Genomic DNA, 26,173 nt, shown 5'->3' with positions numbered 1-26,173 from the left:
TCTTCTTCTGTTCATCTGTAACTTTTAAGTTGAGCTACAAATAAGTTCAAATCATTTTCTGCATGTTAAGCTGTATGGATAAAGCATCACAAACACTGTGCTTCTGCTGATCTTGACATCTATGGCTCTGATGATTTATTACTGAAGAAGACTAGTGAACCAGGCTGATACAAAGTCGACAGGTAACACTGAATATTGAACTTCAAGAAGAAACTGAAGATCTGACTACCTAGAGGCAAGCTCTTCGCAGTACTTCTTCACAGAGAAGTACTTGGCCTCTACCATCAGAAACATTTTAATCCCTGATTGCCACAGATCATCCTTTTGGAGCAGACAGAACAACTGTCAGAGCCTTCTTGTCATAGAAATAAAGGCTCTTTTACCATACTGCTGGACTAAGTCCTAAAATACAGCATTAAAATCTGGTTTGGACAACTGTTCGGCGAAATCATGAAATTTCACTAAAGAAATGCCACAGATGATCAGAAAAAGTTTACCAAAATTAACATGGGATGGTCCAGAAGAATTTTGGACATCAGGATTTAAGACTGGTGATGTTTTTGCTGCAGTGGAACACAAAAGTTTTCTTCATAAGTCTCTGAGCATAAAACTAGGAGAGCTAAGCAGGTGACTGCTGATGCTGCTGACATTCTTGCCTCTCCTGGCTCTTCATTCTTCTCTGACCCACTTTGTTAAAAGAGTAGACTTGTTACATTGGCCCTCAAATAAGACGGAAGGTAAAGACGGCTGATCTGGTGTAACAGGTAAGAGGAGGCATTTCATGATGAGGTTGAAAGCTACGGACAAGGACCTGCTCATCTTATGTTCTAACAGTTTAGAGAGAAGAGCCCAAACAGAATGGGAAAAGATGAAAGATATTTCCTATTGAGAACAGCATTCACCTCCATCAGGAAATCTAACTGCTCAGTGACACACTGCCCGGCACTGAATAAGAAACCAGGGCACTGCTGTGGACGTCCTTCCACCACATGGAAGTCCCAAAAATATGCCCATGATTCTGGTGAATTATAATTGGTTTCATCAGATTGGTGCATCATTGAATGAATCAGAGTCTATGGAAATGAATAGGGGCTGATCTCCCCTCTCTCCTAAGCATTAACCTGAATAACTTTTATTAAAGTAACTGAATAATTTCCAGAAATATTTCAGAATAACTGCACACCATACACCAAAGACTAGGAAAATCAGTTCAGCCCAGCTTGTCTGCAGGGAATAGTCTCAGGAAAGTGAAATACTTTCCAGAGGAGAACCAAATACTCTCATGCCTCCAAATTTTATGGTTCATAATTTAAATCCATTAAGATGTTCAAGACAGACAGTTTCCCAGGTTAAAAAAAAAATACATTTCTGGGTGAAGCTGGAAGTGAGAATAAGAGACGTATATTTCTGCAGAAAAAGTGTTGCTCCAAAGGAAGAAAAGATGAAAAAACAACATCCAAAAGGTACTGGCTCAAGCAAGCTCAGGGAGTTCAAAGAGCAAAACATGCCCTACAACTGCAGCAACCTTACTCTCGCTGAAGTACACCTCTCTCTTCCCCTTTCCCATACCTCGTAACCACTGACACTCCTAAAATTACTAGGTCACCAGCACCAGAGCAACTTTTTTTTTTTTTTTTAACTTCCCGGTCATTACAGCAACACTGTTATTTCACAGTTCAAGTATTTCCTTGCTCTCATTTAAACAATTTATCCTATAAATTACCAAGGCAGGAAAACTGCAAGATAAAACATGCCATTTGCTCCAATTCAAGATAAGCCTATTTGCTCAAATTCAAGATAAGCTTTTTTCTAGCTTTTCAGGAATGAAAATCTGATCTACCTTTTGAGCAATGCACATCAAATTACCTTGTTTTCAATGTCAGAAGAGCACTTGGAGAGAGACAGCAAGGCTGCTGAGCTGCTAGATGAGTGGCAGCTTACTCGTGCTAGCTGTCAGAATGTTATCTTTTACTGCATACTAAACATCAGTTTTTACTGAACTGAATAAGGTATCAAAAGCAAATTAGAAAAATAAAGGTGGTTTCCTAAGCCAGGTGCAGAAACACAAAAGCTAACCCCAACCTCAAGCAATTACAAAGCAGCTTTTATCATTTACCTCACATTTTCTTGCTCAAGCAAGTATCACGTCCAATATGGTCTGACACATGGAGCACGAAACAGTCTGTTAGGCAAAAGAGGCAGAACATAGCAGCCTTGCAGAGACTCTGGGATAGGATTTGGTATTTCAGAGAAACATTTGACGGAGGAGGCTCATATAGTACATACTGATACAGTCCTTTTTTGATTACAACTTAAGTAGCATCATCAAACTGAAGAAGTGGAGAAAGTCTACTGCTACGTACAGCAATAAATCTGTACATTGGCAACGTACTGCCTTCAGGCACAGATCCCGTCTAAGCACTTGCACTTCCTACCTGAAATACCTAACTACATCATCTGTTTTCTGTTCTTGACGTTCACTATGGGTGTATCACTGGCAGACTGAAATGGTTACATCTTTAAAAAAATGTTATCTTAGGTGCAAAGTACATGAGCTCTTTCTCTGACTTCCTCTGATTGTTCCTGAGATGTTTGTGTCTCTGCCAGAGCTCTTTTCCCATGTTGGTGCACTGAATCAGATCCTGGGAGTGCCTTCCCTCCTTCACAAGCTTCAAGAAGTCAGACATCAAAATATACTCCACTAGGCCCTTTTACGAACAACCAGCACAGGAACAAGGAGAAGCACAGCACAGTGTCACAGCAAAGAACTCCATATGCAAAAATATGTTTAAAAAATACGTAAAAAGTTGAAGTCATGGAAGCACACGCCTGAATTTATACCAGCATTTTATTTGAAAGTGTGACATCCAGACAAGAATGCACAACAAAAAGAAGCGAAGCTTAACAAGAAAGTAAAAATGTTTAAGACACTCTGAGAAGAAGTTTAAGCAGAACAGATATGTTCCTGCATATAAGTAACAATACACTTGATGTCTAAACAGAGAAATTAAAGTGGATCGAGAGGCTAGACAAGTCAAAACACAATACGTAGATGTAAAATTCAATAACTCAGACTTCTGGAATTGACTTTGAAGCTGCAGACAAGCCTTTAGTAAACTTCCACAAACTACTTATAATATAGTTAAAGGAAATAACATGTAGGGCAGGTTGTAGGAATCGCTGATGTGGTAAGGTTATATTAGAGAGCATTGGAAAGAGAAACTTAAATGGATGAAACACACTAAGCCTTTTAAACATTCATGAGAATGGGGGAGATGAAGGAAAAGAGAAGATACAAAAAACTAAAATATTGTCAGTACCTTCACTGTCACTTCATGACTGCTATGGTGTATATATTTACCTTCTCCTGTGCTTTAAATCTGAATCTTCACCACTGTTTTGGGTTTTCCTGTGATATTAAGAAAGTGTTAGTGAAATGTAATTGAGCACATAACACAAATACACAAAAGTTTCCACCTTTACTATTTAGGATGGAGAAAAAAAGGCATGTGCTTGTTTTAAACTTTTCAGGGCAACTCCAGTAAGTTGCGAAGGCATGATCACATTCAAGTACTCACTGCAAAACCCAGACTTGCAAGGCTGAGCACAGTAAACTGGCCGTTAGAGCTTTGTAATGTTTTCAGAATAGCTAATCCTGATGTTTTCCTCTCAATTCCACTTAAGTCGGTATACACAGTGTAGCTATTGTTGTTAAACAATTGAAAAAGGAAAGCATTTGAATTCAACTAAGACTCAGGAAGACTTAATTAGGTTAGAATCTACTCTCAACTGTCAGCCTTTACAGTCTTACATTCGAGATAAGACTTTATAAAATCATTCTGGTGGTGCTGTGGCCCAAGACAAAACATGTTATCGGCATGACCACTTGTCTAGCTAGCAAATGAGTCAAATGTAAACCCCAGATGACAACCTCTTTGCATCTCAAAACAATCTCCTACTGCACAGTGCATTAACATTATTCTTTTCTTGCTGTAAGATTTTTTGCACTGCTTTTGCATTGCTTTGTTTTAACAGAGCTCAATAATATCTTCTGACAACAAAGTTATAAATGAATAAGAAAATCCACATCAATAAACACACTGCTATCTATACCTACAAGGGCCATATTCAACAGAAAATCAACATAATTCTGTCAACTTGAGACAAACGACACTGATTTACTTTATTTAACTTCTGCATGAGCTCACTAAACATACACAATGGTTGAGTTTCTTCACTGCTTTTCTAGACAGCAGTGGGCAGGTAAGAAGGTTGGAGCAGCTCAGGAACCTGACAAATATAAAACCTCCTCATCTACTGAGATTTCCTCATAGATAAGGCTGTGTCTTCAAAGATCTCTTTGTAAACTTTGGCTTTGAAAGCCCAACAGAGAATTGCATCAGAGATGTCAGAAGCTTCGGGGCGTGGGCTCGTAAAGTAGTCCTGGAAGACTGTGAATACAGCACAGTAGCTATATGCATCTACATTTCACAGCAGACCACAGCACCAGTGCATCTGAGCTAGCTTAGGTGATGAAAACAGCCTGTCAGCAGAACAAATCACCCCAAGTAACATGCAGACTGTAAGAACTATCACTTCTTAATGTGAGCTGTCACTGATTCACACATCGGACAAACTCCAGGACACAAAGCAAAGTGTTTTGTTTTCCATCCATTTAATTTCAGTTTTCTAAGTTACTTAATTCAAACTAAGTTACTGGTTTGTAGTAGAAGTTCATTGCCAACCAAGCAAGAGCTATCAGAAGAAAGGAAAAATAAATGCTGATCTATATGAAAGGATCTTTCGAGTGCAAATAATAAAATTTTTTGTATTTTCAAAATTATTTTCCTCATACACAAGACAAACAAGCAAGCAAAAACCCTGATGAAAATTTACTTTGCAAAATCAGATTCCATGTTCCAAGTTTACTTTCATTTTGCACTAACAACTGACACTCCCAGAACTCAGCACTGTAGGGTCAAAAGACCCTACTGAACATAGAGCATTCAGGGCTATACGCTTCCTGCTGTAAGAAGCTAACTGTGACAGGACTCAGGGCTCTTACCTCCTCCGGACTGGCTGCCCACACTCATTCTCACTGCCACCTGATGGGTTCCGTCGCCGAGAATAAGGAAACTTTGGTGATTTATTGCGGTCACTGGGGGAATTATACAGCCCACTGGGGTTAAAAAGGAAAAGCAAACAACTGACTTCTCAACTTTCACAATAGTTAAGTCAGATAACCCAGATTAAATCCACAAAAACAGTGAGAAGGTTCACACATTCAAACATTTGCATGTTCCGTTACATACACATTCAAGAGTGTGCAAGCATGTGCATTCACACATGCTATCTGTGAATATCAGTACTGCTTTCCAAGAGCAAATATTTTACGTTGAACATGTAAAATACAGGACAGAGACCACCAAGCACTGGAAAGATGACAGTTCTAAGCTTACAAAATGTAGAACCAAGTATACACGTGTTGCTGTAGAATATCTGCGCTTTAGGAAGATTTACACAACTCACAATGAGGTATTGACATGCATTTGTATTTTTCAGGGTTTCCATGGACTTAAATACAAAAACAGTGTCCGTACCCCAACATAATCTTCAGCACACCTAAAAATCTGGATCATTAAATAATTTTAACTCTAGATTTTTGCTGTTAATCTACACAATCCTCTGAAAATGACGTGGAGGTACTGCAAGCTTCATATACTTAAGCTAGAGTAGGACTTAAGGCTGTTACAGTGTTGAAAGTAGACTGCATTGTCTGTTCTCAAATGCCTGTATGGATGGTACTGTTGTGCCTTCCCACAGAAATGTAACTCTTCCAATAGCGTAATAGAGCCTGCAATGGAATACACACTACTCTAAAGGTGGTCCACTGATGCTGTAACAGGTCCACACTTTCCCGAACCAACTAGGTTAAACACAAAATCACATTTCTGTCTGATGATACTCAGCCCTTTTCACAACAGCTATTTGTTAAATGTCTCAACAAATTCTTCTTCCTTTCCTAAAATCCTCCTTCTCCAGACTGCTGATTACAGTGATGTTCTGCACAGCTAAAAATCTGCCACTGTTCTTCTGATTGATTTCAAAGTGGAAAATTATTACTAGAAGTTGTGAAAAGCTTTTTGTGACATATGGTCTATTTTTGTACCTATCACTCCATAGTTCTTTAGAATAGATGTCCTTTCAAAAACTCAATCCCACACTCTTTGGCTCCTAGGAGTAAAGCTCCTTCCATACTGAGAACAGCTTTAACTATAAAGCTACACAGTGACTATCTGACACAGGTTCTTTTTTAAACATCGCAGACAAAAATCTACCCTAGCAAATGAACATCTGCACACTGCCTTGTCCTTACACTGAAAACTCTATGTTTATGCAGAATCACATAGCAAACATGCCTCAAATACCACCATGTATAAATATGAATCATGACGTAATAATAGGACTTTACTGCATTACAGTAAGATGCCATCTAGTTCACTGACCTTTTTACAGAAGTGGCCATAAACAACCACTCAGAAAAAAGAAGTAATAAGTTTAATACATACGACAGTTCCCTAGAGCTCACTACTCCCTGCTCAGGGGGACTGAGTGAGCCACGTGTTACATCTCTGTCTTCAGAAACCCTGAGCTGATTTCACTTCCATGCACTAGCCCAGTTTCCCCAGAATCCATTAACTCTTGGCAACCCTTGGAAAGGCGTACCACAGGTCTCCTCCTCACAAAGGGTCACTCCTTTCTTCCTTACTTATACTGTCAGAGTTCTAACTTATCAATACCAGGATCAACCTTTTTATTTGCAATACAGAATTACAGTGACTATGTTAGCATATTAACATATTATACCAAAATCCCTCATTCTATTGCCACGGCACAATATTTAGCATAGCATAATACTTAAGATATCATGTCCTGCCTTACCTCTGCTGGCCATTTTCCTCCCATGGTGCACTTGTTTTACTTCTTTGGGTTTCTGGACTGTTCTCATTTTTCATATTTTTAAAGCTAAATAAAAGTAAAGATACACCTTTTAAATGCACAGAGCATAGGTCACATTTTTTTCATCTCTTAGAAATTAATCTTTGAGGAATACAGCCACTGCAGAGAGCTGGCACACAGCTATTTGCCTGCCATGTAAAAGAAGGCCAACAGCTGATACATTAGAGAATCTCTCCTAGAAGGATAAACCGAAATAAAAAAAGGGAAGACCTGAAAGACAGCTCCACAATCACATAATTATGGTTGCACAGAATCAGAAAAAAAGTTAATCTTGTCTCAAAACAAGTGAGAACGGACACTCAGTCAAGCAGTCTAGCAGTAGAGCAGAGATACAGTATGCACTTCCAGTCTTTTACCATCTGCAGTTTGCAGATTACTGAAACAGAATTTTTATCTGCTCTTTTTTAATATAGCTCTTGATGGAAGCTTCTTCCATGAATTTATTTCAACACCTCTTGCCCATTTTTTGTCTTTTGGGTTCAAACTGTTCCCGACAGCAGTGCACAAAAAATTGCACACACAAAAAATTGACTTTCTTTCACATCTTCCACCCATTTCAAAACTTCTTTCTACACTGTGCTCTTCTTCTCAGTTCTTTGTTTACGGAGGGAAAAAAAGAAAGGGGAGAGGAAGGAAAAGCTCTGTGAATAATCATTCCTTAATTACAAACTCCACGTCATTATTTTTTCATGCCTCCAACACCTGGCTCATCTTGTTTCCAAGTGAAAGAATCACAGTCTATTTAATCTCTCACAGTAGAGACATCACCACATACTTCAGATTATCCTTATCATGCTTCTGTAGGTCATTTTTGAAGGTCAACAGTACTTTAAGATCAGAACAACAAAGGCTGGGTTGGTAACTATTCAAAACATGACTGACTACAGGTTTAGGGAGTAACATACTTTCCCTCAGCAACTGCTTATTGCTGCCCTTTTGCTAGACACTAAACAGAGAACTGACAAAATGAAATGCTGTTTTCACAGACTGCCTCTACGTGAAGCACCAGCACAACCAAGGCACCGACCCAGCGTATAACATAGGCTTCAATGTCTGCAACCAGCACCTTCGAATGTTCTAATGTTGCTAATTCTTCAAGAGAATTAGCAAGATGCTCTAGCTCCTTCTTTCTTCCTTACTTTCTCACGCCATCAGGTTCTACAAATATCAGCTCCTCACCGACTATGGATAGCCTGGTCACTGCCACTCCAAGCGCTATAAGGCGGCTTCCTGGTGGAGCATGCTCTTATGAGTATCTTCTCTCCCATGCTTTCCTGCATTATTATCCCTATAGTTCAATTTCAGCCTGAACAAGCAGGTCACCTGATATAAAACTAACCCATATTAGTTTCCATTAAGCTCTTCAAGAAATATTACTGACAGCAACCTACTACAAGCATTAAGACCACAGATCTTTCTGAAGTGCAACCTGATCAGCAAAAAAGGCTTTACAGGTGCTTACACAGGGGGACATAAGCCAGAGCTCTCTGCACTAAGCAGGTGGTGACAGACACCACTGTATGAAAGAATTGTGGCTACTTAACTCAGTAATCCACTCTTAACCTCAGACTTTGGTTACTACAGGTCACTGAGTTAATCATTTAATTCTCACATAGCGAACAACATGCAAAGCTACAGTAAATCAGCAGGAAAGAAACTGAATTACACTTCATCAGGTAAATCATTTTCTTAGTAATGCATCATTAATCACTGATTCTAATTTGCACAAGCTGAAAAACAAGAGCTTGCATCAGAGTAAGCTAGTAATTTGGGTAAACAAGTTCCTGTAGCGTATTACAGACAGCAATTTTTTTTGCACAGCATAAGTTGCCAAGCAATTCTCAGAATGAAGTTAGTTTTAAAGACATTTGAGTTGTATTTGAGAGAAATAGAAATAATGCTGAGAGGTGAGCTCATTGCATTAGATTGCTAACTCGTTACACATTCAGAGCAGATGCAGACACTTCACAGCTAGAGCTAAAGCACAGCATCTCCACAGATACTGATACTATGTCCAGGAAATCAGCTACAAAAGGGACTGAGTTCACTCTAAGTTTTAGGAAAGACCAGGATCTGATTTTCATGGGAGATTATTGTTGTTGTTATTTTTTTTATTATTTTTATGACTAACCTTGAATTTACATCATTTATACAGAAGGGATGACTAGCTCAGCAGTAAATAAAACAATGAACTATGAGAACTCAGCTCATAAAAGCTGTTGAAAGATGCTGTGTAAGCATGACTGAGAAGTAATGCAAGAATTACACAGGATGGAGTAAACTACCAAACTGTAAATGTTTCACAGAGAATGTGTGCTGCCTGCCAGGTACACTGAGCTCTATAGACATAAAAGGTCCATACTCATGCAGGCACAGACACACAGAAAAACACACCTATTTCTAAACAGAAAGCATGCAAGAAAAGCCACTCTCAACTTTTTGTTTTGATGTTCAGAAGTGACTAATACTATTTAAAATCATGAGTCAGGTAGAGTATGCCTGAGAACTGTTTTTGAACTACGAAGTTAAGAAACTAAACCCAGAACTTCTGAAGCCTCCACACTGAAAATCCCCATTGTACAGCCTGTTTTTCTAGGAAAAACAAAAAACAAAAAACAAACCCAGTTCATTGACTAAAATGTATACACAGCACTAGGAACATAGGCTGTAGTTAAGGGCCCCTCCTACCCTATACTTTCATCTCTGCAAAACTATGTCCTCCTTTGGACCAGTCTCTCTCGTACCAAATCCTGTACTGTTTCCTGCTCAATGGTCTTAGCTTCAGCTGGATGGAGAGGAAAAATCCTAAGTATTAACCTGTGATCAGTATTATTTTCTAAGGGCAAGAATATTGGATTCCAATTCCCTTAAACTAAGGAGGCAATTAAATCCATCTCTGTTGGAAGAACAATTTAAAATATTAGGCAACAGGAAACCCTATCCATCAAGTATTTACAGTAGATCTTTTGTACATTCCTTCAGAGGTCAGTGCAGATACCCAGCATGTGAGGACTCCAGACTCAATAGAGAGGGTAAGGTCAGAGTTCCTCAGCCCAAAAAAAAGGCTGTTGGGGTTACTGGGCATGCAGAGAGAGAGATCTAGGCAACTAAGCAAGAAGAGCCAGGCGCTGAGTTTTTGACTTATTGTTTTGTCAGATCATCCGTTTTTGATTTGTGCACCTAAATTTCACCTAAAATTAAGGGTGAGGACATAAATCCCCTTCTGAATCTGAACCTCACATCTTTCTTTCAAATATGTCTTGTCTATGAACAGATGTGCATTTCATCACAGACACAGAAGACCATACAAGCCCAGAGAAGAGCTGGCAGTTCACTACTGCAAACAAACATGAGATTTGTGCCTTTGGATTTACCAGTGTAATGGGTGATGGAGAACAGCATTTATAGCACTGATGGAAGAAAGGCCGTGCCCAGCTATTCCCTGTCCATGAACCCCAAGCAGTGCTTGTTCTGCCTGTGGAAGGAGGGAACTGGAGAGAGACAGGCAGGTCTTCATACCTGTCCTGATCAGTGCCCCTTGCATCACAGTTTAGTTTATTAGGTTTTAAACAGAGACTATCTACCCATTAACATGCCCCGACTTGTAGGTTTCCAAACTATGTATCACCAGAGCAAGCTTCTGCTCTGGCTCAGAACATCAGGGTTTGCTGAAGTAAATGGGCAGCACTCTGTTACCTGTTACTCTGCCAGCAAGTATCAGGAAGTCCTAAATTTCAGGGCAGGAAAAGCTATGATTGATGATTACTGAATGTCTTATTTTATCCACTGCAATACACAAAGCTGGAAGGGAATTGCTGGTCTACCCACCTTTTCACTGGGGAAGGTGCAACAATTTTCGTAGTTCCTTCATTATCCCCATTTGTTGTAATCTGGTTCGTACCACTAGATCCTGAAAAAGAAAATAAAAACACAGGACACCTCCTCAGCAGACACATTCATATCTGTTGAATCTAACTGCCTATTAAACCCAGCAGAGTATGTGAGATAAAATAATACACGAGACATCTGGCAAATGTTGTACATGTAAGGGGGTATAACAATTACACTTCTGTGTCTTATTCTCATTTCTAACTATAGCACATCAATATAGCAGTTCAATATGGTGAACATTCATTACTCTTCCACGTGAGGCAAAGGAATTAGCAGCTGTTGTTCCCGCAGGGGCACTATGCTATTGCAACCAGGAGAGAATTTCCTGCTCCACTCGCCAGTGAGAAGAGAGGTGTGTGTAGAATATAAGCAAACTCTGTATGGTCTGCACTATGAGCTTGGCAATCTGCTGTGTAGCTACAGCAGACTCTAAAATAATCACTAGATTAGATAGTAAAGCAACATAAAAACATTCATTCCAAGGAACCCCTTCAAACTGACACAGAAGCGCTGTGCACAACAGTGATACTTCCGAAGCCATGAGTGCAAACATAAAAACTGCAAACAAGCAGCTCTGAAAACTAATAATGTAAATACAAAAGAGAATGAAAAATAATTTATTCTTATATAGTAATAATATAATAATACATCACATACATGACGTTATACAACTGATATATATGTAATGCAGTAATAGTGACAGCTAAGTCTCACTTTGAATGAGTAAGAAATAACTGGCCAATAACTGAAGTTTAACCTGCTTAGTTTCTAGTTTTGTATGCAATGCGCAATACAGAACCGAAGAATCACATCATGATCCCACTTTTTCCACACTGTTGGCACAAGAGAAGCCAACAAAGCTCTAAAGAATTGGGATGAAGGTACACTTCCCCTAGTTTCTGAGCATCTATGTAACATGCTTCAAAGAAACAGACTGGTGCATTCGTAATTCAGAAGCACTGAGAGCCAAGGGAATCTGGATATTTTACACTGGGTTAAAGCCAAAGTGACACCATACAGCGCTCTACAGATGTATACACTTCAGAACTGTTCTGTTTAGCTTGGTATGTAAGCAAAGGTACATCACACAACTCTGTTAGAGAAATAACAAACAAAAAATATACTAACCACCAATAAAAGTTTATTTCTGTTAGCACTATAATCTTAGTTTCCATGCTGTGGCATTAACATTAATCTGTAATTTTTCTTTACTTCAGGTGCTCCCCTTCTGACTGGCAATTTCAGTCATTTCTCTCAAAACTGAAGCAGATGTTAAGAGAAACAGCAAAGCAACATCATTAATGACATATATCAGCTCTGTACAGGACAATAGGGATGTTGGAGACACAGAAACAGGCTGACTCAGGCCTGTAACAGCTAACAAGGAAGCACTGCATTTTTCCTCCACATGCAACAGCATCAATACTGCTGTCAATACAGCGATGCAAATTCAAGCTTTTTCATTTGGCTAAAACTAAAACCTGTCACAAATTAAGTAGTGGCTGCCTTTTGCATTACTCACTTTTTCCACAGTACATCCCAATTTCATATGCCACCCCTTTTAACACAGAAAGTCCCTGCACTCCCCTCTACTTCAGCACAGAGAATTTAAGTATATCCTGCAGTATAACCAGCAGCAGCTCAGTACTACACAGCCATATGCTCACTATTTTTCTCCCACTGGGATGGGGAGGAGAATGAGAAAACAAGGTAGAACTCATGGGTTGAGATAAAAACTACTACGAAAAAAAAAAAAGAGAGAAATAGTAGTAATTATTAATATTATATATAAAATCGTTACTATTATATATATAATCATTACTGTTGTATATAATATGCAACAAGTATATATTATATGTATTTATATAATGATTATATATTATCATAATAACATACAATATATAATCATTACTATTATTTATTTTATATACATATTTGCATATGTGCGTTTACAAAACAAGTTGTGCACAATGCAATTGCTCACCATCTGCTGACCAATGCGTAGCAGCTGCCCTCCCAGATTGTTTTATAGCTTTTCTACCTGCCACATCATACAGTATAGGACATCCCCTTGGCAGTTTAGGTCAGCTGTCCTGGTTCTGCCCCCTCCCAGCTCTCTGCGCCCTCCTGTACTGGGAAGAGAGTACAAGAAGCTGAAACATCCTTGGTTCCGCAGCACGGCACAGCAGCAACAACTAAACCAATGGTGTTACCAACACTGTTTTTCTCCTAACACCAAAACACAGCGTAATTAGACACTATGAAGAAAATCAACTCTGTCCCAGATGAATCCAGGACACTAAAGCATCTTATCAGGCCACCAGGTGCCTCACCAGGAATGTGGGTCTCCTACATGTTAGATCTGCTGGTCTTCTGGAGATGTCTCGCATGCTGCAGAGGCCCTCAAGTAACATTAGTCACCTTTGCTTAAGCAGTGTAGTTAAGCTTCCTTCTGTCTGACCTTATTGCTTGCTATGAGTTAGTTTACTCAGTTCTCTGCTTAGCATTTCAGAGTAACGCCTGGCAGGGAAGGGGAGCAGCCTGGCTCTCGTACATCATTTGCTTCTCCTAGACAGTTTTTTGGGGGTTTTGTTTTGTTTTGGTTTGTTTTTTTGAGTCTGTAAGGACTAGGATGAATTTGAAATATTATATGAAGGAAATGCAGAATGGGCAGACGTTCACACTGAGAACTGAAAGTAAAGTTTTGTTCAGGACAAGCTAGCCAGATTGTCTGAAGCACTGTACATTTGCCCTTACAACTACTTTCTTTTCAATAATGATGCAATGACTACTGCCATGGTAATCTGCTTGGTAAAAAGGCTGAATTTACTGAATTAAAAATTAATGGATTAAGAAAACCAATACTTTCATAAAGGAATGGGGATGAAAAAACGATCAGGGAAAAGAAGTCTCCAAACTACACTGAGGGCATAAAAGCCTGCTGCAAAAATTCTTCTTGAGACCTCCAAAAATGCTTTCAGTCAAAATCACACATAAATATGACAGAACATGAGGAAAGAAAGCAAAAACTTGCCACTTTAGGGAGGATGCTGGTAATGAAATGAAAACCAAGTAGTTTGAAGTTTCTATCTACCAAGCGTATTTCAGTGTTTTTTTCTTTATTAGTAGAGATATATATAGCTTGCCTTTTCTATGCCATCAAATACATGAAATAAAAAGCCCTGCTGTAATAACTTCACCCACAGAAATCAACAAAGCTACTGTTTTGTTCCAAACCGCAGACGTGATTTTGAGCTATAAAGGAAGTAGCTTCCCATTAAGCCCCTTTGAGTGCTTATAACCTGATGGAGTGACAAGAACTCAACTCCCAAATCATGTCAAAGCCACAAAGCCACTCACAGAAGAAAAGCCATGGCCCAATTGCTCCAGAACAGACCTTTTGCCATGTCTGGCAATAACACTGCACACAGGCACCTGTGGTGTCCGAAGGTGGGGATTTACGCAACACAGTCAGCCCATCCTACAGCAGAAACTCTGTTGGTTCTGCAGCAACCTGGGCTCCTTGTGTCCACACTGGTCCCACAGAGCCTACCTCAGCACATCAGCTTTTGGATCAGAGTGCTGGCTAATCTTCAGCAGCAGCTTTTCACTGCTGATTATCCTGGCTACCACTGTACTGTTAACAAGTACTTAGTTGAGTGAAAAACAGAAAAGACAACATACCAATCAATACAATCACACAGAGCCTAGACAGAAATACAGATCAATTCCCTCCTACTGAAAGAAGTTCTCATACAAGCAGCATCAGATTGATTCCGCCCATATTTAGAAGCTTTTTTTTTCTTTTTTTGGGGGGAGGGCATGAGAAAAGCAAAAACAACAACAACAAAAAGAAAACTGCAATTTTTGCTGTTGCATATTGTATAAATAACCATCTTAAGTGAGAGGAAAGGCTTCTGTCCACAAAGAAAAATAACTGTCTTTAAGTATGTTCCACCTCATGTATCTTCTGTGACCTTACACAGCACTACTGTTCTATCAACATACATCTCTGTATGTTAGTTTGTCTAATATAAAAGAAAAACCTCCAGAAAAATTGTCCAAATGCTAGCCCTATTACAGCACCTTTTCTGTATTAGTTTCTTACACTTTTTCTCCTGAGAATTCTCAAAAATACTTTAGGTAACCAGAAATCTTCAGCTTGTAGGTTTTCTTGGTTGTTTTCCTTTTACTAGGTAAGCATTCACAGAACTGAAATTTCCCAGAAACATGAATGAACACTTTGATTTACATTACAACAGTGCTGATGCTCATTTCGGCATTCAAACTTAAACAGATTTTAAAAACACTAAAGTCCAAAATCTCAAGAGCTGGCAAGCTAATTAAGTCTTGCCTCATTAGCTGAAGCAATTTCACTAACATTATCTGGAAGCAGTCTTTGTACTTAAATCTGTGAATGAGGGCTGAAGATAATGTGATCCAAAGCAAAACATGCAGTAAGAGTCCATGCTTTGCACTGCACATTACTAAGACCTAATAAAAATGGACTTAAAAAGTCTACACTCACATAGCTTACTCCATGATAATGTTTTACAAGCTAATTTACAAACCTTATTTGTGCTGACATTGCCATCTGCTGCATAAAATACAGCAGTAGTCACATTCATCCTTTTACAAAGCCTGTGATTTAAATAACCTTTAAAATTTAAAACTCAAAATAAACAAGTAAATAAATAGATACAACTGACCCAACATTCATTTTCTAAGATTCAGCTTTCAAACTCAATCCCACAGTTTTCTGGGAAAAGACTTACTACACGTTTGGTGCTCCAGTTCCACATTCCTATCAACTATGAGTGAGGTAATGATAGATTAGGTAGGTTAGCCAGGGCACGGATTGTGATCCCAGGGAATTAAAGAATACAGGGACTGGGGACTGCAGCTTAAGGACTATTAGAATTCAAATAAAACTGCAATTTTAATACTTATTCGAATGACTCTCCATCTGGCTTTTAAATCAGAATGCCAAGGTTTACTTTACACTGGTTTATACAACTGTACAGTTTGCAAGGCAGTGTCAAGTCAAGCCTCCAGCTAGCAAAGAACATTATAGGTCCTGAGCAATGCGTGTGCCACCTGTGAATAAACCAGGACCCATGGCAACAGGTCTGTCCACACCAGTGTTTGTCCAGAGAGAATGTTCCTGGGGAACTTCTCAAGTGCTGCACTTACTCAGAAGAATAAAGGACACTTTCATTGAGGAGCTTGTACCAGTTATTGCGAAAGCTGAATATTATCAGTCCTACGTAAGAGTAAAGCAGAACAATGACTGATCCTGTTCCACTGTTTATGATTTGTGACCAGAACAAACTGTTACTCTCTCTCACCTGAAACTGGGAGAATAAGAGAACTAAGTAAGCTAAGCATACACCAGGCTTAAGGTTTAACAAAACAAAACAAAGCAAAAAATGTTCTCCAACTGAACACAAACTTGAACAAAAACTTAAACATGCACAGAGGGAAAAAAAAGCACTAACATAAAAGCATTGATTGTCCAGTCAGTGAAATTTCCCTCTCTGTTTTTTTCAGACACTTATGCTAATGAGATTTGCAATATGCTAAACAAATGATAAAATGGAAGTTACTGCACTTTAAGCAACTGCAATGTGGATTCTAGGAAAATAATCTGCCATGCTAAAGCCCAAATGCCTGTTTAGGCACTTGTTCAGGCATTCTACCAAGGGAATCAGACAACTCAGCACTGCAAACAGTTAACCTATGCATTAAACTAACTGGAAAAAAAAGAAAAGAGGGGAGGGGAGGGGAAACAATGCATACTATGCAACTGCTAGTAACCCCAAAACATGCATACAAAAAACATTTTAATGAGATGTCTGAAATTAGAGACTTCAGTACTTCACACATTACCTGCAACCTGTACATCAGTAGCAATGCAGACTGCACATGCTACAGCCATGCATTTGTAGTTACTGGTTCACCTGATCATCCAAAAACACAGTTGTGGCTGGGCTCATTCCTGGCACTAATAGGTTTAAAAGAAAACAAAACAGCTAATTGACAGACTGTAGACAGAAAAGCATTCGTTTCATGCACTTAATGTTGCAGTGTTAAGAAAAGGAAGAAAAACTGAAGAAAAAGGTGAGGAAAGATGCTGAACTTTGGGAAGACAAGAAGTAAGTTGCTAGGTTTAAAGTTTGTGGGAGAAAATAAGTGAAACTCTGCTGTTCCTTACAAAAAGATAAATTAAAAGCTACATTCAGTTGGATGCCAATTTAAGCAGCATTTGCAGAAAACACCTGATCTAATCTAACAGATGTAAACTAAAATAACCTTGTTTAAAATGTTGAACAAGGCATATTTAAGCTTGTTACACCATACTAGAAACATAAAGTTAAGGAAAAAGGACAAGTCATCAATGGCAACCACTGCTATATCTCATTATGCAAAAGAAATATTTATTTTAAGAAGTAACATCATATTATTCTCTAAGAGATTTAAGTAATGTGGCATTTTAGTTCATAAGAATGTTTAGATTGCATTTTAATGATAAAAATTATACTGTAAAATATATGTTAGGTCAGCTGGCTTTGTTTTTTACCAAACACTGCTTAAAAGATATCAAATGGACCCAATTCATTGAATGAAATGAACTGAATATTGCTGCATCCAATAGCCAGATTAGAGGAAAAAGAATGGACATAATCCAATGATATGCAGCAGACTGTCACATGGAGAAGTCACATTAACCACCCATCAGTGTCTCAAATTCATTTAAATGGACAAGAACTAGCAGTTTGATTATCAGTGTGAACACCGAAATATAAAATGAAAAATAAAAAAAAAAAAAAGAATGAAAAATGAAAAAAAAGACTCAAAAATATGTTCATTTATGAAGAAGAATGCATTCTGTAATTATAAAGTTATTTTTCCTTAGACTATATAGTAGATTGGAAATTCATCAAATTCAATGAATTTCAAGAGCTTTTGAGGTAATACACAATACACCGACATTGGTGAAAAATGACTGCACATCTAGAACACCTGGCTTATCAGTTAAGCTAAATTAAAAGCAAGGCAACCAGAATGATGACTAGAAATTACACAGACACATACAAATAAGACAGGACAGAAAAAAAAGAAGAAAAAACCCACCTTTCTATTTTATCTTTAAAGTAAGACAAAGCATTAAAATCCCCCATAACAACAAACAAGCATTGACTGGCCAGGGAATTCTGCATCATCTTACACAAGCAGAACAGATCACAGGAAGGTTTCTCTTTGTCTCACAGTTCCATCCAAAAAAACTGGAACAATCACAACGTGCTCATGAGCAGACTGACGTTCACTGCCTGCAAACATTGGTTTCAACTAAGGACTGAGTTTCAACTGACAAATTTACCTCTGAATAACCACACAATTTTCTGCATAACTGAACAGGGGGACTAATGAGATGGGAAATGCCATTCATCTTGAAACACCACTCAAAGAAGAGGACAGTCCAGCTGAACCTAAGTCTAAGTCAACAGGTTCAAGGGTAAACAGCAAGACGAGCCACAGACAAACTGCAGAATATCCTGAGTTGGAAGGGATCCAGAAAAGACCATTAAGTCCAGCTCTCACACTGAACTACCTAAAAGATAAAACCATATATCTAGAAACTCGCTGACAAGAGGATGTACAATCTGAAAGCAAAGCAGTTGTATTTTTTGCACTTAAAAAACAAACAAACCAACCCTAATCACAGTACTGCATACTGGATTTATATTTCATATGTTCCAAGAGCAAGAGCTGTAATTATGCAACACTTCAAGACACAGTGCAGCTAAAAGGCAAAACACACTGGCTTTATTTCCGAGCCAAACAAAGGCATCCACATTAAACAAAGGGCATCACCAGATGCATGTACATGCACTTTTTAAAATCTGTCACTCTCAAAAGTTCACAATGCTGTACTAATCCATGATAAAGCTTACTTATATTTGAAGGCTCAGGCAAGTTCTTCTTAAATCTCTAACACATGCTCACTTCTGTATTTAACTTGAGACACAAGTTCCACTGAAATTTGTGCTAAATGCAGTTATAACAAAGCTAAGTATACCTCAAAATATAAAGGATTTTTCCCCGTTATTAGATTTCAGTTCATGTTAATTGTTTTGTGCGCGACTCCCGTGATTAGCAGTTCTCTTACATGCTTCTTCTAGTGCCTGCTAAAATTTCCATTTTCCTCTCGTGTTTTCAACACGTAGTTATGAATTTCCAGCCCACAAATCTGAATCACGTTAAAACTTGATAGAGGATAGCATTAACTTCTGTTCCACTTAATATCAAAATACAGGGATATCACTCTAGCTTTACCAAATTGGGAAAAGAATGTAAAAGAAAGGCCTTGATCAAGCAGTGTAACAATGGAATCCCAACTAGAGAGAGAGATAGCGTTCCTGTAAAATATCTTTTCACACTGCTTGTGTTCAAACTTCCTCTAAATTAGATGTATAAATATGTGTTTCAATTGTCTGATCCATCTTTTTTATTTTTATACATAACAATTTTAATAACTTATAGTTAGATACACATGCTGCCTTAAAAGAAAGCAGAATTCATCTCTGAGAAATGCTCAAGGACATTGAATCAATTTTGAGTTATCTCTTGAGAGCGAAATGAGCCATAACCAGGGATGAAATCTTTCCACAAGTAAAGCATACAAAAACTTACCTGTCTGTTGCATCCTTTTTGGATATGTCTTACTACGACTTCTTTCAATGCACTGGTCAGGCCGTGGGAGCTGAATTGAAGGGTCTCTGGTCATTTGAAAAGACATTCTGCCACTTGAAAACACAACAAAATCATTTGGATAAGCAGTTGGGGAAGCTATCTAAGAAACAAAGGATCTAAATTGAAAAATGCATAGGGTTCAGACAGCATATTTTTAGAGCTATTCCTTTCTCATTCTCAGCTGTATGGTCCTGCAGAGAAAAGTAAGTAATCAAATAATTAGTAATTTGATTAGATTCTGATTTCTCCCTTTCAGTTTTAATCTCTGGAAAACACTCAGTAAACTTTGTTCAGTTTCAGTCACTAAGAAGCTACTGGCTCTGCCATAGTGGAAAGATGATAAAAAGGGCTAGGAGAGCCCAGTGCAAAGCAAAGCACAACAAAGCACTCTCACTAGCATAGACTGACAACTTGCAAGCCAAGTACAAGACCTGATTCCCACTTAACAGCAAGACTCTTCCATGACACACCATTTTAAAAGTAAATACATTATTCTACATTCTAATGCCTCTCTCTCCACATGAGTACAAAGGATAAGGTGTTCATAACAAAACTGTAAAACAGGCTCTATACTCCTCCCCAGAACTCCATGCCTGCTTCTGGAAACTTACAATACCAAGGGAGTAACAGCATTAACTCCCAGTTGCTGTAACACCTGCAGTACTGAGATTCAGAAGTCACCAAGTATTGCAGTAGCAAGCACCAAGGGATTATACCGATGCTCATCACAGACTTTCTGAGCTACATGAATACACTCCACTAGGATGGCTGAATTTTCACCCAGAGCCAGGGGTAGTAAGCTATGATTATCTCAAGATCTGTAAAAAGACCGAGGACAAGAAAAATTTCCAATGTTACACCAAAATAATGTCATTTTTCGATATCCAATTTCAATTTTTTCCTCCCAAGTTAGCCATAAAATAATTCTTTTCAGCTTTCCAGTTCTGGTACCACATCAGTCTCACAAATTCTAAAAATGGTTTTAACGAAGTATCTCTAGATAAGATCTTCCACTCACACTAACACCTCCACACACTCACCAAAACATCTGATATTAAGAAAACTGGTTTTTTTGAAAGCCAGGACTGAAAATAATAATACAGTCTCGATTCTTGCTGTCACAGAGTTATCTGTCCGTGACAGGGGGCCCAGGCCCGAAGAGAAAAAAAAAAAAAAAGTGGAGGGAAAAAAAAATAAGGTGTTAACCATTTACACTGGTCTGGCTTGACCCAGTGACTAATGAGTGACTTGAGGGCCTGTGCCTCGGGAGGGTGGGGAAGGTTGGGGGGGGAAGGGTAGAGAAATAGTAGATGGGTCTAAAAAAGAACACGGCAATGATCTGAGGAGGAACATTAATTTATTAAAGCCAACAAAATCAAACAAACTCAAACAAAATGACAGAGTGTGTCCAAAGCTCAGGTCTTACTCTGTAGACTGAAGGGAACCATGTGCTTTCCTCCACAGTGAACTGAGCAAGAGAGAAGGAGAGCGACTCAAGTCCTGCCAGGGGGTGCACCTTTCTTCCTCTAGGCTTCAAGTTCTCTGGGAATGCCACTGCTCCTCCCCTCTGAGAACCCAAAATGCCCAAAAAAGGCAGCTCACGGAACCAGAGCAATAAATCTTTAACTCCCACTGCTTTACGTGATGTTATGATGTGGAATACCGACAACGAAAATCACAAAACCACCACACATGCAGGCGTAAAACACTGTCAGTGCTTTTGGGACTAAAACATAAAAAGCAAAGAACAGAATCAAAGCAAATAGAACATTCTCATAGCAGATAAAAACGGCAATGTTGCCATTGTGAATTCCAAGAGGAGAGTTAATGTGTCAATCACTAATTGATTATCACTTCAGGTTTTTTTAAAAGAGAAAGAAGAAAGACCCACGGAACTATAAGACAGTCAGTCCCATTTTCGTGCCCAGCAAAGTCATGGAGCAGAGACTATAGGTGACAGCCAGTACAGCTTCACCAAAGGCAAATTGTGCCTGAAAAATCTGATGGCTTTCTGTGACAGAGTAACAGCACTGTTTGATAAGCAACTGATGCAATCTACCTGGATACTGTTCTGCATGACTCACTTGCCTCTAAATTGGAGATTCATGGATGAACAACTCTGCGGATAAGGAACTGGATGGAAGGCAGCATACGAAGAACTGCAGTCAGTAGTTCAATTCCCAGGTGGAGACCACTAACACATGGTGTCCCTCAGGGGTACTGAGACTATTATATAACACCTGTGACATGGACAGTGGGACTGAGTGCATCCTCAGTAAGTTTGCAAAAGGATGTGGAGCTGTTGGAGTGGATCCAGAGACGTGCCACAAAGATGATCAGAGGGCTGGAACGCCTCTCCTTCAAAGAAAGGCTGAGAGATCTCAGCTTGTTCAGCTTGGAAAAGAGAAGGCTCTAGCATGATCTCATGACAGCCACTGCACTGCTTCCCAGGCTCCAATATGCTGAAACAGTCCAACAGGAGAAACTCCTCCTAAGTACACTGGTAGGAATTAAGGGGACTCCTATCCAGTTTCATAGGTCAGATTTTACAAGTCAGGATCAAATGAGAAAACTCAGAGGCACGACAATCATTCCTCTATAACCTAAAGAAAGGAGAAGCTGGATCATGCCTGATAATATAATGACCCAGCTAATTCAGGTTATGAGAAAATATGTTGGACAGGATAGAACAGAAGCACAACAGTGATCCTGGCTGGAGACAGTCCAGACTCAGTCACGTGAACTCACGCTCAGCATTGGCGTAGTCATTTTCCCCATCAGTAACATCTTCCCTACATGCAAGATACCTATTCCAGGGTTTACAGCAAGCTGACCGTGAGTTCTGCCTGAAGGAGGAAAAGTATAATAGAGCTACTACTGCACTCTGCTACTAGCAGCTACCAAAGCTGCTGACTCCAGAGAAGGAGCTGCCACAGACATGGTGGGTGATGGTTTTCTTGTTTTTAGAAAAATATCCCCATTAGGAAGATCCAAGTATTTCTTAAGTGATGGTGGAAATAGAGTATGAAAGACAGACAAGAGTAGCCAAAAATGAACTTACAACCTGGTGTATTTGCAGGCCACACAAAATGCCTGCAGAATTTGCCATACAGTAAAAACGCCTTTCCAGACAGCAATTTCAAAATAACTACGAAATATGAAAAACTATCTTTATTTCTATATGAGTCACAAGAAAAATATTAATGAAAAATGAAAGGCCAACTTTCAGATATGACTTTGATTTTCTGCTCTCAACTCTCCCTTTCACGTTCACTGAATATGCAACTTTGGTTCAAAATTGTTCTGCCAACACGACAGAACTGGATTTAGCCTGAAGGTGAGCCATAGAAGTTCAGGTTGGATATTCGGAAAAAATTAATTCTCTGAAAGAGTGAACAGACACTGGTAAGGGCTGCCCAAGGCGGCACTTGAGTCACCATTCCTGGAGATGTTGAAAAATATTGACATCCTGACATGCTGCAATTTATTCTATATTCTGCTACCCTTTGTGACCCATCGTAAAGTACTGTGAGCATCATAAACCAACGCTCCTGGCAATATCTTCCACATATACAGTGTACCATAATTATTAACTTCCCTTTATATCACACTTGCTGCTTGGTTAACTCCAGCTGAAACTGAGAGTAAGTGTTCCCTACACATCCTTAGTCTGAAGTTCACTGTTTATTTCAAGGTTCATTGTCTTGAAAGCTTATTCAATTTTTCCCAGCCCCTCCAATTAGAAAAGATAGGTCCTCCTCCTTTCAGATCTGCCCTCACTTATATTCTAAAATCAACACTACATCAACACTATTGCTGCAACATTAAATATCACCATCCTGATCAAGATCAGGATGCTCAGGTTTCAGATCAGATTGCGGGAGCTCAGTTGCAGGAGCTTTTAAGAAATATCTCACAGCTACACATTTTCTATGCTTCTCTGTAACTCTTTTGGTTAATTCCTAGAACAAAGGCAGCAGCCAATGTGCTTCTCCATTGTGGTATTTCTCAGATGTCAGATTAAAACCTTCAGGGCATGAACATAATTTCAGAATTTACAATGATACTCTGATTTAAAGCACTGACAGAGTTTCTCCCACTTTCACTGAGGACACCAGCAGGCTCTAGCCAGCTCTAGTAATCTGGGTAATACAAAGAAACTTTCACATTTGTCCCTGGACTGTTGCAAACTGTCTGGTAAGGCAGTGCTGATTCTCGCTTTGAGAACAGAACTGCCCCAACACCTTACCTGGGTGGAACTTTTCTTTTATTGGAAGAACAAAAGGAATAAAGGAATTAAATTAAAAGAAATTTAAACAACAAAATAAATTCACCTGTGTCGATGTTTATAACCTATGGATCCAAACTTGCTGAATTTTCTTGACAGAGAGCTTGATTCATTCTCTGGCATTCTATATAGTTCAAAAAATAAAACAGAGTGAGATAAACAGGTAGGTCTCAACTCTCCTTCCCAAGAAAGGAAAATACAAATTTCAGGCTCCAGAAAAGCAATTTTCTGTCAGTTGTTCTTCATTCGCACCTCCTGACAGATTCTTGTGGGGTTGAAAGCTCCACAACACCACATATTTATGCTCTCCTCTTTTGATTAGCTCCTTATTTCAAGGCCAACTGCAAACTGCTGGCACTGGCATCCTTTTGCTTAACATTTGACAGGAGGAGGCAAAAACATCATAACATGGTAATGAGACTGCAGAAGGAATTCTGAGCTTACTCATTCGTGGCATTGCTAAAACCAGCCCCAACCACCTCATCATTTGATTCCTACCCATAGGCCCCTGCAACTTTTCTGTCAGTACTTTGCAATGGTAAAATAAAGTGTTTTAAGACCTACAATATCCGAAAAAGTACACTTCAATAAATGAGCAAAACATTGTAGAACAGCAGTTAGTCTATTAAAAAAATGAAAGAAACTCCATGCTCCCTAAAGAACGCTATTCAGAAATCATAGATACAGTAATGCATGAAAGCAGAAAGCCTCAAAGTCAGTGACGCTGAAGAGAATTTGATGGTTAAGTATGTAAACGTATATTGCAGCTTAAACCATGCCATATATATGCATGGATACTTCAGTTAAAATTTACATAATGGCTTCGAAAAATATTCTATGATAAAATAAACCACTGAATTTCTCAAAGATTTTTAAACATTTTTTAAATATCATTTTAAGAAAAGGGAAGGGAAAACATCAGCTTTTAAAATGTCTTCCCAGGAAGCAAGCCTGATATGTTCTTCTTCAATGCTGTCTTTCTTCTTTTGGGAAGAAAAACACATCAACATCACTTACCTAAAAAATGTATGATGTTCTACACAGCATTTCCAGAGATGTTTGCATGTGATCTTGTCACGTGCCTCAAAAAAGAAGGAAGTTTCATTGCACTGAAGGCAAAACAAAAGAAATCAACATTGTTATGAGAGATTCTGCCAGTGAAACAAATCTTCACTTACTGAACGCTGGAACTATCTCATATCAATCAAGGTCTGTAATTCTTCGCAATTGTTCTTTTAAATTAGATAATTCATTTCTGTTCCTCATCAGTTGAAAATAATTACTTTAAAAATGCATTCCTTAGATACAGAAAAACAGAACGGCAAGATGATTATCACACTTCTATTCCTTGATTCAGGTTCACAGACATCACCTCTTCTCCTACCTAAAAAGCGAAAAGGTTTTTCGTACAGTTTGTTTCTGATTCCTTCTGAAACTTCACCTCATATCTGTGACAAATATAATCTTCACAAGGCCCTGTTTAGCAATATAGAAAAGGACAGGAAGAAACTGAAGAGAGAAACTCATATTTGTCATATATACTATCAAGTAACAGCAATTGGAGAAAATGCACAAGACATGCAAGTAGAAAAGACATGCAAACAGAGAAGAACATAAAGCTAGATATCAAAACGATGGGGAGAAGGAAAGATAAGCAGAACAAAAATGCTAAACTCAGAGTAATTAAAAATACTTGGAAAAAGGTCAAAGGTTAAAATCTTCAAATTCACCCGCAGAGCCAACAGTGAAGAAAGACAATAAACAAGGATTTTCAAAGCTTAAAATCTATTCCCTAGTAATTTGGCAGTCAGTGCAGTAGACATGAGGAAACCATAAACCACAGGGAGAGATGAAAGAGAAGGCAGACACATACAAACTATAAAACAATTCCAGTAGACAAGAAGAAGCAACAGACACGTCACAGAGCTTGTTTCCAACAAGTTAAACATTCACCAACCTTCCCGTAAAATACATTTCCATATATCTGTTGCTCAGTAAAATTCAGTTCTCCATTTTCTTCCTGTTATTTGCGAAATGAATGAGTACACCAACCGACTAAAGCATGAATCCTCAGCACGAGCTGATAACATAGCCAAGTCCTAAAACCTTTCCCTCACAAACAGGCTATGAGTCATACCACACTGGGCAGCTGGTTTTAGGAAATGGATACCTCAGTGCCAGTTATACTTCCGCAGTGCCATGCATATGCAGGTAAGAGTT

The 26,173-nt window shown here is 38.8% G+C and overlaps 1 protein-coding gene across 1 annotated transcript in view; it reads right to left on the bottom strand.

Annotated features, from left to right (window-relative positions):
- The window catches only part of EPB41L4A (erythrocyte membrane protein band 4.1 like 4A), a 132,721-nt gene that overhangs the window by 19,395 nt on the left and 87,153 nt on the right, over nt 1-26,173 (bottom strand). Inside the window, exons 10-16 of the mRNA XM_042823098.1 lie at nt 24,971-25,062; nt 24,000-24,077; nt 19,606-19,718; nt 10,849-10,930; nt 6,943-7,026; nt 5,066-5,179; nt 3,362-3,409 (exon numbers count right to left, since the gene is read on the bottom strand). Coding sequence (XP_042679032.1) covers nt 3,362-3,409; nt 5,066-5,179; nt 6,943-7,026; nt 10,849-10,930; nt 19,606-19,718; nt 24,000-24,077; nt 24,971-25,062 — 611 coding nt within the window. The remainder of the gene's footprint in view (nt 1-3,361; nt 3,410-5,065; nt 5,180-6,942; nt 7,027-10,848; nt 10,931-19,605; nt 19,719-23,999; nt 24,078-24,970; nt 25,063-26,173) is intronic.

This window comes from Centrocercus urophasianus, unplaced genomic scaffold (assembly GCF_019232065.1).
Source record: "Centrocercus urophasianus isolate 14NV4802_14NV808 unplaced genomic scaffold, USGS_Curo_1.0 seq_21, whole genome shotgun sequence".
Taxonomy (NCBI): Eukaryota; Metazoa; Chordata; class Aves; order Galliformes; family Phasianidae; genus Centrocercus; species Centrocercus urophasianus.
Note: the sequence above shows the minus strand (reverse complement) of the source record. Positions and strands in the feature narration are given on the sequence as shown.